Source organism: Branchiostoma floridae, chromosome 9, assembly GCF_000003815.2.
Source record: "Branchiostoma floridae strain S238N-H82 chromosome 9, Bfl_VNyyK, whole genome shotgun sequence".
Classification (NCBI taxonomy): domain Eukaryota; kingdom Metazoa; phylum Chordata; class Leptocardii; order Amphioxiformes; family Branchiostomatidae; genus Branchiostoma; species Branchiostoma floridae.
The window spans coordinates 10,936,229-10,950,284 of NC_049987.1; the positions used below are offsets into that span (position 1 = coordinate 10,936,229).

The following is a 14,056-nucleotide window of genomic DNA, read 5'->3' on the forward strand; positions in this document are numbered from 1 at the left end:
TGTTGGATCAGAATTTCATGCTTGCCAGAGAATCTGCTCTCCAAAGTAAAGGGGGCATATGAGGGCATCAGGCCGCAGCGCCCTTGAAATGGTCTTGCAGTCTTACTGGAGGTGAAAATAAGTCAAACCAAGTCTGGGAAAGAATGGACTGGGTGTTTAGTTATATAGTTTAGCAGCATTTTTTTTTGTTGCTGAATGTTTCTCTTTTTTTTTTGCCATCGCACATAAGATTTAGTCAGCGTGACCAGGTCACCTAATATATTGCCTTTAACATATTACTGTCCAGGTACAGGTAGACCCACCGCTGCCGCCTCCTAAGAAGCGACAGAAGATGTGGAAGAGACGGGGTGACAGAGGTCCACAGAACCATCACGAGGCAGAGAACGTTCTGAATGAGATACAGGCGGAGAGTCTGTAGGTCCATGTCTGGGCTGCTACCCGGGAAATCCGTATCAGCAGGGGGTAAATAGAGACGGACGAGCTGTTATGTACCATGTTGGGATGGAGCGAATGTGAAGCTGTGAGACAAGTACCATTCTCCTAGAACTGTCGTAGTTCAGTACAACATTTGTCAGTCATATGTCAGTCAATTGCTATGAAGAAAATACTAGCGGTCTAGCTGTTAGTAGTACTCACCCAGTGTTTTAAGTGCGTAGTACACTTTAAGCAATTATGTACCTCCCCTTATGTCAGTAAAAAGTACAACACTTTTATTGTCAGCGCAGTACTAGTAGCCATGAATAACTAAGTCAGTAATGATGGACTGATAGACACAGCATCTGTTGGAAAGGGAAGGCAATGCAAAGGCCAGGCAGCTATATAGGATATGTCTACATTTAGAGACTTGAAATGTTCGTCGACTTACGATGTAATCTAGATCACATGTGAGTGTGAGCAGTACTTTTGTTGCAACATAATGGCTATGAGTGGTAAGTGAAAACATTATCCAATACAGTGTGGAAAAATCATAGAGAGCGGAGAGAAAAAATAAAGATAAGTGCAAAATGTAAATGTATTGTACAGACTGAGATTCCCCAAAGTAAAAAAAAAATATCATAAATGCCGAGATGTGATTGATAGAAAATATGCGATGGTTTTTGACCAGAAGAAGATGAGTTCCTCCGTATAGATTACATGTAACAAGTTAAGTCTTGCTGTACTATAACGATATTTGCCGAAAACTGTTACACAATTTCATGACCGCCAAGCCGGTAATACACTAAAACTACAGGTTTAAGACCGTTTAATAGTTCATATGCAGATATTTTGGATGATTTAATGTGAAGAAAAATCCACCGGTGGTTGAAACAAAGCTAACTTTATCTGTTGACCTCACAGTTTCTAAATAAAGAAATTCTGTGTGCATGTCGTGTGTAACGTTTTTTGCGTGTATATATATATATTTCGTGCTGCACGATAGATACTTGAGATCGGGCTGGGGTTTGGTATTACCCGGCCACGTAGGGGCCAGTTACAGCCCTGGATAGCGGAGTTTGCGTTACAATCAATCAATCAATCAATCTTTATTGCGCAACAATTGTACGGGTACAATGTATGGCAAGTTCGGGTGTAATACATATACAGAACATCAAAACTAATATCTACGTGGTTGCTTATACATAACAATGGTAAGAGGGTTCTATGTAACAAATGACTAGTCGCTATGCTACTTAAGCTGAGCGGATTAATTCATGGGAAACAGGTATTACTAGAACATAGTGGTACACGATACAGAGTTAACATCAAGTGTTTGTGTCAGTACGATTCCTTTTTTGAAAAGCAGTAGAGATGTATTGGCCTATGTACAAGGAAATTGCATCAGGACATGACATAAGTAAATTGAAAGTTTCTGAACTTGTCTTAGGTAATGTTATGTTTGTAGTCTTGTTGATAACGTCCATAAGCTTCTGCCTTTCCTCAGTATATGTGGGACATAATAATAGAAAGTGTAGTTCGTCTTCGATACCATGATTGCAAGTAGGACAGCGTCTCTGAGTGGCTGGTATATTATTATATCGACCTTTTTCTATCTCCAAACAATGTGCACTAATTCGCAATTTTGTTATGTTAGCAACAAATGATTTATAACGACTACCGAACAGGTAGTTGGCGAAATCTGGAGATAAAAACGCAGAAACCTGATATACAGAAACTCAGATGTAAAAGAAATTAAAGTAGGCCATTATTAGACGGAAGAATATTTATTATGAACATACGTGTATCAATGAAAACATATTTCCCGCCCTTTTTCGAAAGTGTGCACGCCCATTCTCCCGACACGCTTAGCGGCATTAGCTTTCTCCGGTAACATGGCTGACAACAACCAGGAAGATCGTGCTCCGACACTAGAAGGTTGTTTCCTGACTTTACACGCTCCCTTTTACGACTGTCACCTCCAAATCAAGACTGGTAGCATTCAAAGAGCGCCTCTATTCATTAGAAGAATATCCTGTGCCATCTTCGTAATGTAGAGTAAGGAAATTATTGCAGATTTTGCGATGGTGTTTAGGCGGCATAATCATATGTGAGGTATTGCATGAGTGCGCCCCCCTCCCTTCATTCGGCCACCTCGGCTCAACTATGTCAGTGTATTTCGACCGGCAGATAAGCTGTGGAAGAAGACGTCGCCGACGAAGAGAAAAGCTGATGGCAACGAAGACGACCCCGAGAGAGTGGCAACGGCGAAAGTACAGAAACCGTCGGGAGGGATCAGCATAAGGCTGGGAGGAAATCTTGCAGCTGCACCTGCCAAGAATTCTCCTGGGGCCGGCTTCGTATCGACCAAGACGGTGGCCCCGATTTCTATTAAATTAGGCGCAAACGTAAGTGTGTTATCTGATGTCTTACAACTGGTTTTAAAGTTTACTTTGGCAAAACTACCGAAGTCACGGGTTCCTCTCTCAGCACTCGGTGTCTAGTGCGGAAGGGGCCTTCCGCACTAGAAGTCTAGTGCCGAAGTTACGTCCGCACTAGGTGTCCAGTGGTGAGTCGACTTCAGCACTGAAAACCCCGATTCACCACTAGAAACCGAGTGCTGAGACTACCTTCCGCACTAGAAAACGAGTGACGACAAATATTCCGCACTAGAAAACGAGTGACGACAAACATTCCGCTCTAGAAAACGAGTGACGACAAACATTCCGCACAGGAAAACCAGTGACGACAAATATTCCGCACTTGAAACTGAGTGCTGACAGCCAGCCTCCGTTACGTTATTTACAGTTCCGGGCATTTAAAGGTGTTACACATATATAAAAGAAGTGTAACAAAACGTTCACATTGAGCCCGAGAAAGTTGCGTATGGGAGGAAATATCCGTGTCGGGTTTTCAAAGAACGGTACATATCAATTATCTTTCTTATCTAGACATTAATTTTTTTCGTGACCAAAGTAGAACTGTCTAAACTGTCTGTATCCGCCACGCAATGATGCATGCGAACGATTGATTGAAAGTAGTCTGCAACTCACACACGACAAAGGGAGCTGTAACGTTAATGTAACGGCATTTTATCTTCGTGAAATTTAGAAAAATGGAACGAAGCTGACACACTGTTGACATGAGGTCAACATAAGTACATAACACTTATAATATACATGTAGGATGTAGCGTATGATACACACATGCTGTTTGAGTTCCGACAGAGACAAGACTAGGCCAAAATTGATTTAAAATACTGAGTGACCGTCCGAAGGTGAGTAGGCGCTGCTGCATGTCAACTATGTTTTTGAGTAACGATTTGGACGCGAGCACTGGAAACCCAGTGCTGACGGTCTTAAAATGATAGTAGCACTCGGCTTCTAGTGCCGAAGTGGTCTTAGCACTCGGCCTCTAGTGCTGAAAAGTCACCGAGCACTAGAAATCCCAGTGCGGAACCCGTGACTTAGGTAGATCGGCACTGGGTTATCCAGTGCTCAAAGACCTCCGCACTGGGTAACCAGTGCTGAACGACCTTTGAACCACCCTTCCGCACTAGAAACCGAGTTCTGAGCGGAGATCAGCACTAGAAACCGAGTGCTGGGCGGAGTTCGGCACTAGAAACCGAGTGCTGGGCGGAGTTCGGCACTGGAAAACGAGTGCCGAGACAAGGTGTAGCTCTGGAATTCCAGTGCTGACGGGTCTTCAGCACTCGAACAAAGCCGTTCCGCACTGGAATTCCTGTGCGGAAGTTTCTTCCGCACTGGGCCCCGAGTGCCGACGTCATTTTCTCCACGTATTCCGCACTGGGCGCCCAGTGCGGAACCCGTGACTTCGGTATACTTGCTTTACTTTGTTGTTGTTGTAAGGTACACGTACAGGGTTCTAGCCAGGATTTTATTTTAGCGTAGTGGGAATGGCATGGTAGCAAAGCGACTAATCAGGAGATTGGTGTGGAAGGGGGGTGTCTTGGTCCTTCCACAGTGAAGATGTAGAGTTAAAAGTTAGGATTTTGGGGTCAGTTGTGAGTGGCATATCATCATTTTTCATTGTTCAGACATTTCTTTGTCATTGTTGAACAAGCAAATGACAGCAAAGCACCACTACACTAGTTAAAAATTAGCGTAGTGGCCCTTATTTTAGCGTAGGGGTCACAAATTTTAGCGTAGTGGCCCACTACGCTAAAATGCACTAGCTAGAACCCTGACGTATCTTGATTGATGACAGGAAAAAGGAGCATGTATTAAACATATGTAAGTGGTCTGCAGGCGCCTGAGGCACAGACTCTGACAGAGTGGAAAGTGTCCAGGCAAATTACTTTCATTTTTCTGGGAACATGTTAGTTGAAAAATGACCCTCATCTGGCAGAATTGAAGGAAAGAGAATGTGGAGACGGTATGCGAAGTGGCAATTATAGAGTGTAAAGTCATGGTACCATGATGTTGTACCACAAATGCTACTTACGCAGAACAGAAATGGGGATTTGTAACTAATAAACTAAAGTAAAATAAAGAAGAGAAACCACTGGCTGTTGCATGATCATAGACCTCATTTACACCAGGATTTAAGAATTGAGATTCACCCAGGCCAGCGAGGTTGGGTTGATTAAAATTTAATCCACGATTAAACCTCCATAGGTGGATTTGGAAGATCTGGATTGACCAAAGCCTGCTGGATTCGAACAGTTCTTTCCTGGAGTTGCAAAAAAAAAAAAAATGTGACAGGCTTGCGAATTGAGGTGTATGAATGGTTGACATTTTGACTGCTGTGTCAGAATATTAACTATCCTTGTGACAGCTTTGAATCTCTATTTTGTGGCTCTTACATCCACTTAACTTGGTTTTACCAGCTGGGTCCAGCTGGTACCCAAGTTATTAAGTACACCCTCCATGGACTAAGTCTCCATGGACCACACTGTGCAGTTTGCCCTGCACAAATTAATCAGGACTTAAAATACTATAGCCACCTGTAACATATAGTCTGCAAATAAATGTAAGATTGTAAGATTCTGAAAAACATAATGCATAAACTTTTTGGCAATGGCAAAACTGCTATTAAAAGAAGATGATGAATAATAAATCACATATTGCAAGAACAGAAACTATTAGTATCTTCAAGCCGTTCTTGATACAACTGCAGTGCTGGGTCAGTAGTCGAGACTATGAAACTGAACGTATGAATGAACAAACAATGTAATATGTAAAATATGAATGATTCGAATATATGAAGAATTATGGAGCATCTAATCATTTCGAGGCCTCATTAAAACCTACCCATATACCAAATATCAAGACAATCTTTCCAGGTTATCTTTTTCACACACAGATATGTGCTCCTGGCAACAGAACATTCTTGGCAAAGGTATTGTGAAGAGAAATTGGTTACAGCATATTGTTGTACCTTATATTGATCATGCTAACAAACGTGTTTCGTTTTTTCAGATCAAAGCCTATGACATATCCTGTCACCTTCAATAGAAATATACACACTTTATACAGGCTGAGCTCCTGTTTGAGCTTTAACACTGTAGCAGTATAGCAGGCACATTGTAACACTAACCACGGGAGTGACCTCAGGTTAATGAAATTGAAATCAATCCAAGAAAGTTGTTCCTGTGTGGCGGCCAGCTCTACAGTAATGTTGCCAATTCCTTCTGTATTGACATCACCCTTGAAATTAACTTACAGCAGTGGTATTTTCAAACCAAATGGGAGTGCAAGGTCGCCATCCTACAGTGGGGTTTTAAATTAAATCCTGCCAACAACTGTTGTATTCTATAGTTGATGTATTTTGTACATGGCTGCAATAAGCCAGAGCTCTGAGGTGGCAAGGTGGGCTTGTGGATAAGGTTGCTGACAGTAGAATGTAAAGGTTTGGGATTTGAATGCTACCTGTGAATGGCACTTTGCAGGTTACCGCACTCAGGTGAAACTTTTGTTATAACTTGTAAGGATGTCCTCTATGGGTCACATGTTTTTGGATAACCACACAGCTTAACTACAGTACAAGTTCAACTTATGATGTTTTTTTATCAAAAGAATAAGGGTCTACCCAGGTGTGCTTGGATGCAACCTCACGGCCTGATCCTTTGCAGCGTTACAATTTACAAAACTGGTGTGAATTCCTAAAGGCTGGGTACCAGTTATATGAAACAAAACAAGGAACAGTTTTGAAGCTGTTTTTGAAACATTCTTTTTCTACTTTTGACAAAACAAAGAGCCTTAATGTATCTAAAAAAAGTAAAATACAACTGTTGTTTACATGGGACATTTTCTTACTCTATGCCTTGAAACAAACAAAGCAACTGAGCATCTATATTATGACAGTTTCTAAATTGTCCAGCATATGTAATTATAACTTCCTCTGTAAGACAAGAATATTGCATAGCATGCCTTATAAATAAAGTGTTTGAAGCTGCAGTATCCTTGGGATAATTGATGGGTTTGATCCACTGTCTGACTTCTAGGTCCCTGGCCCCAATGAAAGACTAGAGGGAATCAGAGGAAGCAGACACTGGATGTTATTATTGGAAACAGCTCCTCTGTTATTCTTGGTAGTTCCCTGGTAGTTAGATGGTATGCCATCAATCTCTCTGAAGATTTACAACACTATAAGTTATAACAAGTACATGTAGTTTAGGCCATGTGAATTGCCCCCCACCATCCTTTCATTATGTAAAGAAGTGAACACATTTCAGGCATGTAATTAGCTTCCAACAAATGAATGTAGTATAGCTACAGGGTACTCAGGCTAATACTTGTACTAGGGTTTGACCTTAGGCTGTTTGCATGAGCCTAACTGGTATCTTACTACTGAATTTGCAAACTCAGAAATTAGAAAGTTTTCAATAACTGTTTTTTCAACTCCAACTGGGCAAGAGTGGGGTATGATAGTGGGGTTGCATGTGTCTGTTTTAATGTTTTTAGTGTGATTAACTATGTGTCCTGGTGTGATTGCAACCTGATACTGGAAACTTCCCAGGGGTTGCCCCTGCTTCAGCACTGTGAGGTACTACATCTGTTCTGGTGGCTGTCTGATAAATGTCACACTAAACTGTGCAGATATGTCCAGGGTATGCCTCACAGTGCAGGGAGCTAAGGGCATACAGGGCATGAACTTTGTGTGAACTCTGAACTAAATTTTCTCAGCATCATGCAATGCTTTGGGTACTATTGATAAGGGGGTACATTTGGTGTATGTAATGAGATTTCATCAAATAGAAAACCCCTACTGTATACAGTATCGTGACAGTGGGGTTCAAGGACTGCTTAACCATGCTAAATGGCTTTAAGCCTTTTGGCATAATGGTTTAACGTCTGGGTTTGTGATCTGGCAGCCCGGGTTCTGCGTGAGTTCTAATCCCGGGAGTCAGGATATTGTTTCGGCCTGTTTCTACTCCTTTCTTATGTACAGTATACTTCACACATTTCAGGCCTTTGACATTGAATTCCTTTAGAACTAGAAGAAGCAGATTTGTTTTGAAAGTGGGAGTACATGGGTAGTGTGTACAAACGAATTGACAGTCCCTTCCACCACAGCCTGTGTGCTGATGTTTCTCATTTAGTAGGAAACCTCAGGAGGTACACAAGTAGCTGTCTACACTTTCACTTGATAGCTTGACAGACAGAACATGTCACATGTGGTCAGCCAAAACATATGTTCCCCATTTAAACTGTTCATTAAAACCTGGATGATTTTCAGCTTGGTCACAGTCTCCCCAATCTCTCATGTTGCCAATTTCTTTTATAGGTGAGCTCCCCAGAGCGCAATACTGGTGACAAACTTGTATTTTACTGGTATTATACTGGTAACTGTCAAATTAAATTCTGAGCTGAGGAAGAGTATGGAAAGCAGGGAAGTTAATGGTTGCATGGATGCTATGGATAGCCAGAGTACCATCCTCGATATAGTGACTGCTGCCTAGCGAAAGTTCATTCATTTCATCGTATTCGTTCAAAGTATCAAACCAGCAGTCACTACCGAAGGATGGTACTCAGGCTATGGTATACATATCTACTTGCATTATTTTCACCCATAAATCTACTCCATTACTGGTAGATGGGACTTACGAACATCTTCCAACCATAAAATTATGCAATGAAGGAGAGAATGACTACAGTATTACGGGTGAAAATGCAATTTAGAGCTCTCCCACTCTGCCTCCATTAATTGATGCTCCTGCTGTGTGACAGGGGCATCCGACTCAGTGTTCCACACCTGATTTATTCAATTATGTTTAATACAGTGGTCCTGACTGTCACAGGTGACACCTGTTAGAAATTCAGAACATACATGTCTGCCAGTTGACTGTGCTTTATCCTATTTTTAGGGAAGCCATGGAATGCCTTGTGCAGTCAATTCAACATGATGTGAACCTTTTTTTTGGTCGCCTACTTTTAATTTCTTTAAAAATTTCAGTTTTATTAGGATTGCCAGAATACAAAATGTATATTACATGTGGCATGGAGTTGTGCAGACGATTGAATTTGTTTGCACATTCTTAAAACTTAAACAAGATATTTTTAATGGATATATGGATAATTGCAATATCAAGGAAAGCACAAATCTCTTATACTGTAGGACTATAGGTCCTGAGAATCTGCAGTAATTGTACAAAGGTTTCCAATCTTACTATGTAGCAGGGATTGGAAAAAACTAGGAATTAAGTACAGATGATACACTAAAAATTGCCTCAATACTAGTAAAGGTAAACCTTTCTGAATCTGTTATCTATTTTGTTGGTATAACCACCTTTGACGTAACACAGCATGGCAGCAGCTGGTTATATCACGCTAAACGAACTGTCACACCTAGCTCTTGCACATCTATCTACAAGTGTTCTTGAAAACTATCCAGCAAAGATGCCCCTACTGTGCTTGCTCATAACAAATTCCAATCTACAATAGTTCTAGAAATATACAAATTTTCAAACACATAAATTCTACTGTTTGTAACTCTTGATCGGTACTTGGAGGCCTAGCTGTTTCTTGTCGGTATGTCAACCAGTTTATTGGTCATTTTGAACATTTTTCTTCTGTCTTCAAGTGGCCATTCCACTTCAGGTCTGTTTTCATCTTAATAACACTACCATCCCTAGCCTGTTGTAGTTGTTTCAAGAAATAATGATGTAAAGCTGCTGGTACATAAAACAGCTTTTAAAGTGCATGCGGTTTTCTTGATAGCGTCTCCAGCCAACTGTCCTACAAAAAAGGACATAAAAATACATATGATAAAGAGACAAGCAAGTTATTATATGTCCCAGCCTCTAGTCCATCTTGATTATGATATTGAGAGTGCTTAAGAGCCCTGTCATGAATGTGTAAGTTTGATGCTGAGCAGTTCCAGGCATTTAACTGGTGTTAGTTTTTAGGAGACTGTCTCCTGTTTAATCCAAGATGAATTAATCAAAGACCTATATAAGTCAGATTTCCAGGAATATCATAGTCTGATGGAATTCATGGTATCTACTTGGTAAATGGGGAATACTTTCCTTGCCATATTTGGTATGACAGCATGCATGCATGTTCAATGTCACGACTTGTTACTACACTGATTCAGCTGGATTGTCTTTGGATCAGGATTTAGCAGTCACTTGCCAGAGTTACAGTTATGGTTATGTTCTTCAAGGTAGATATGTATCATAAATGTGTCATAATCAAATCTGTTTTATTTCTTGCCTTTTCCTATGTTTTAGAAACCCAAACCTTCTAGTTCACCTGCTGCACAACCTGTCAAGAAAGTTGCAGCTGTGTTTGCAGAGAGCGACGATGTAAGTACACAGAAAGTTATGATGTAAGTATACAGAAAGTGATGATGTAAGTTCACAGAAGGTGATGATGTAAGTACACAGAAGGTGATGATGTAAGCATGGATAAAGTAATGTCCACCCCAATGTTGTTTTTGTTTTTTAACAGAGACCAGTGCATATGATTAAGCAACAACTATTAGTAGTACTTTCATGTTTGGCATAGAAAATCAAAGTATTATCCAAAACCTACTGATACCTGTAAACTGAGGTTTGTTGACTGAAAAATTTGCATTAACAGGATGTTTTTGTTAAACACCATTTTAATGTTACCTTACCCATCCTTATTTTCCAGGTCTTGTACAATGTAATGAATAGAAAATCAGTATAGATGGACCAAGGGTATAACAAGGTTCTTTTTTTCCCTTCAGGATGATGAACCAGAAGAGATGCCACCAGAAGCAAAAATGAGAATGAAAAATATTGGAAGGTGAAACCCTATAGTAACTGTCCTTCAGCACAAGCTTTCTTCATACTTTTTGTTATTCTATTCATTCACGGTACAGCTAACTTAAGTGTATATATGTAGCCATTAATGTTCCCCAAGTTGCTCTTGGCTATTATTACTAATCCTTGCTGGTCTTACTAATGGTAGATCTTATAAGATTTGGATGCCAAAACCGTTAGTATTACAAATTGAACAAAATCAATTCAGATTTACTTTTGTAACCTATGTGTTCAACATATTTGCATCATTTTTTACATTTCCAGTATTGGTAAAAATGCAAAATTCCAATGTATATCATTCTATTTTCACACAATTTATTATAGCTCTTAAAGATATAAGAATTCTTGGGTATTTTCAATCAAAATTGCCGATTACTATGTATGTGACACTGTATTTTTGTATAAATGACAGTGTAATGCATTAGTAGAGATTAATGTTCTCAACTTCTCACTTAAGTCAAGTTGTGCCCCTTATTTGATATCTACAGGCAATCTTGAGAATATTGCTGTAAGTGTAATGTGTGTTTTACACCTGTGCCTTGATTTTTGTTCTCCCACAGAGACACCCCCACGTCAGCAGGCCCCAACTCTTTCAACAAGGGCAGGATTGGTTTCTGCGACAAGGCCAAGATGTGGGAGAGAGATCTCAAGGCAAAGGCAGAGAAATTAGCCACAGATAAATAGTGTTTAATGTACATGGTTCACCTCTTGTAGTATAAAGCTTTCTCACATGGCGGTCATGATACATGTAGTTTGAAAACGAGGTCAATGAGGCAAACAAAAGTTGTCCATCAGAATTAGCATGCAGTTCAACCAATGGTCTGTCAAATATTTGCATTATAATATTTTTATTTTGCATCTATTGAGGCACTATGAGATCAGTCTACGCTAAGTCTAGATTGCTACATCTTTCGGTGCAACACTTGTTGTAATATTTATTGTTTCATCTTATATTGTGAAAATTTGTGTGGTTTGGGGGAAAACTAAACAAGAGCTGATTTTAGAAATATTTTTTGTTTGTTTGCCTCATTAGCCTCATTTTCAATCTTTGATGGCCGCTGCGTAAGAAAGGTGTATTAACCTTTCTTTTAATGCCTTATGTTTTCTTGAAATCGTATTCCACATTAATTAGGCTAATTGGATGTACATGTAGCTGTTAATACTAATAGTATTCAGGTGTGTAGATGCTTATATTTTTAGTTATAAAGCTATGTGGACTTTAAAAAATCCACATAGCTTTAAGTTTTATGACTTGTTAGACCATAAAGCAAACATAACCTTGGTTACAGAAAAAGTGAAATATGATTTATTGCAGTATGTATGAAGATGTTTTTTGCTGTATAATGTATTACTCAGGTGTGAATGTGGATGTATGAGTTCATGTATGCCTAATAATATGTAAATTACTTGTAGATGGACCACAGTTCCTCAGCAAGCTATCAGTTAACCCTTTTTGTGTCTGTTACAGTTACTTGCATATTTGGACATATTCTTGTGTAAAAAAAAAGTAAGAAAATATTATCATTCACATATGTCCACACAGGTACTTATTGCATGGCTTTGTGTGAGTTGATCAGTTTGTGTAGTTGTGATTTCTTAGGTAATAAACGGGTATCGGCTGTTAGAATGTATAGCGATACAAGTGAAAGTTTGCAGATATGTCCACCAACATTACATACACATAGAACATTTTTACATCATCTAGAAAGGTGCTTAAAAGTGAGAAATATTATAAAGATGATAATATATACAGGTACATAAACAGCATAGTTATTAGACAGCAATGTGTGCTATACAACAGCCCCACTTGAATTATAGTTATACTGATACATTTATTACATATCATCACATCTTCCTGAAATTCATTTCCATCTTGATACATAATGCTTTTAGCTGTGCCGTTACACTTGATACATTCCATAAATGCTTTTTGCCTCTCTCCAACATGCTGTAGACATCCCTGCACTGTTCTAACATCACAGTGTGACATCCCTTGCGGACTTTCACGCTTGTTCAGGATCAAAGCAATGTCCTGACATGACCTTGTAAAGAATTTGTCAAGATGCCAGAGTTGATTCAATGATCCAAGTCAGCCCCTGTCCCAGAAATGTTTTGTGACCATGGCAGAAGGCTTCAAGGCTGTTATAACTCATTCCACATGTCCTGATGTGTGCTTGTAAGTGACATTAAAGCCTGGGGCGTCCATCAACTTGAAGTCTAAATCTGATTTGATATCTGTAATGTACTTTCTTTGTTCATTTATTTCCTGAATTGTACTTAAAACCAAACAATGGATAGTGAGTGAGTGTGTACTTGCAATGTTTTCTTTTCATTTTGTGTTATCATTTGCTATTAATTGTTGAATATGTGCTCAAATAATCAAATCAAAGTATTGTAACTTCCCCTTGCACAGTGCAGCTACCTGCAATGGATACAGTGGATCTGAACAACGGTTTTCATGCAATTTACTCCACATTGTAGGATGTATTTTTTAAGTCAAATTCATTATAGCACAGTTACATGCTATGTGGACATATACAAGTCATGAACTGTTTTATAATACTAACAATAAATACACAAACGTCAAGCAGTGAAAAAATAGAATTCTGTAACATATCAGAGAGATCAGATATCTTATCAACGTGTGTTATACTAGTATTGTCTTAGCTCTGTAAATTGGCACTGATGGAATGCACATATTGGAAACTGTAAACAAATTAGCAAAGCACCAACAGCTTGGGGGATGTAAGATATGGGTCAGCCTGCTTAACTTACATGTAGACTCTTGTAGATAATAGCTCAAGATTATACATGGAAATGAAAACAGTCTTCTAAAGGTTTATGTACATGGCCTTTATATGCATAAAGATTAAGTTGGGGATATTAAAGTAAATTTATTTGGGCTCTTTCAAAGTCACATTCCAGTAAATATTTATACCTTTTGCAACAATAATGAAATTTGTGGGTTTTATTCTTGTGTCTTGTAGTACTAGAGGTACACTGCATGTTTTACATTTGTTGTATAAGATTGCTATGCCAGGCTTATTATGGCCACAAAGAATGCAAAGTTTGTAAGTTTTATTTGTATTACAAATACTATTCTTTGAAAGTAAGCTGCATAATTTAGTTTCTCAGTCCTAGCCTGTTGCAGTGGGCGACCATATTATAACCTTTCTTGTGGTCTTTCTTCCATCAATGTTGCTTTGAGTACAATGTGATGCTTTCATTGATTTCACTGACATATGTCTGACTTACATTATACTGGTTCGTCTTCAGATTTAGGTCAATGCCCAACAGTTTTACAATAAAGTTTTTCAAAATTGCAGAGTTCAAAGCTCATTGATGGTTTATTTTAGGCTACATGTAGATGTACTTTGTGAATATTTTGTA

The 14,056-nt window shown here is 39.1% G+C and overlaps 2 protein-coding genes across 2 annotated transcripts in view; both read left to right on the forward strand.

The window, feature by feature from the left end:
* Window positions 1-1,365, forward strand: part of LOC118422142 (hemicentin-2-like) — an 18,150-nt gene extending 16,785 nt beyond the window's left edge. The window contains exon 12 of the mRNA XM_035829658.1: window positions 287-1,365. Within this exon, the coding sequence (XP_035685551.1) occupies window positions 287-418 (132 nt within the window). The 3' untranslated portion in view covers window positions 419-1,365. The remainder of the gene's footprint in view (window positions 1-286) is intronic.
* Window positions 1,366-2,286: 921 nt separating this feature from the next.
* On the forward strand, window positions 2,287-13,991 carry LOC118422626 (PEST proteolytic signal-containing nuclear protein-like). The gene is made up of 5 exons (XM_035830277.1): window positions 2,287-2,352; window positions 2,605-2,822; window positions 10,109-10,183; window positions 10,591-10,649; window positions 11,227-13,991. Exons 1-5 carry the CDS (start codon window positions 2,310-2,312, stop codon window positions 11,348-11,350), a joined length of 519 nt encoding a protein of 172 aa, XP_035686170.1. The 5' UTR covers window positions 2,287-2,309; the 3' UTR covers window positions 11,351-13,991.
* The last annotated feature ends 65 nt before the right edge of the window (window positions 13,992-14,056 follow it).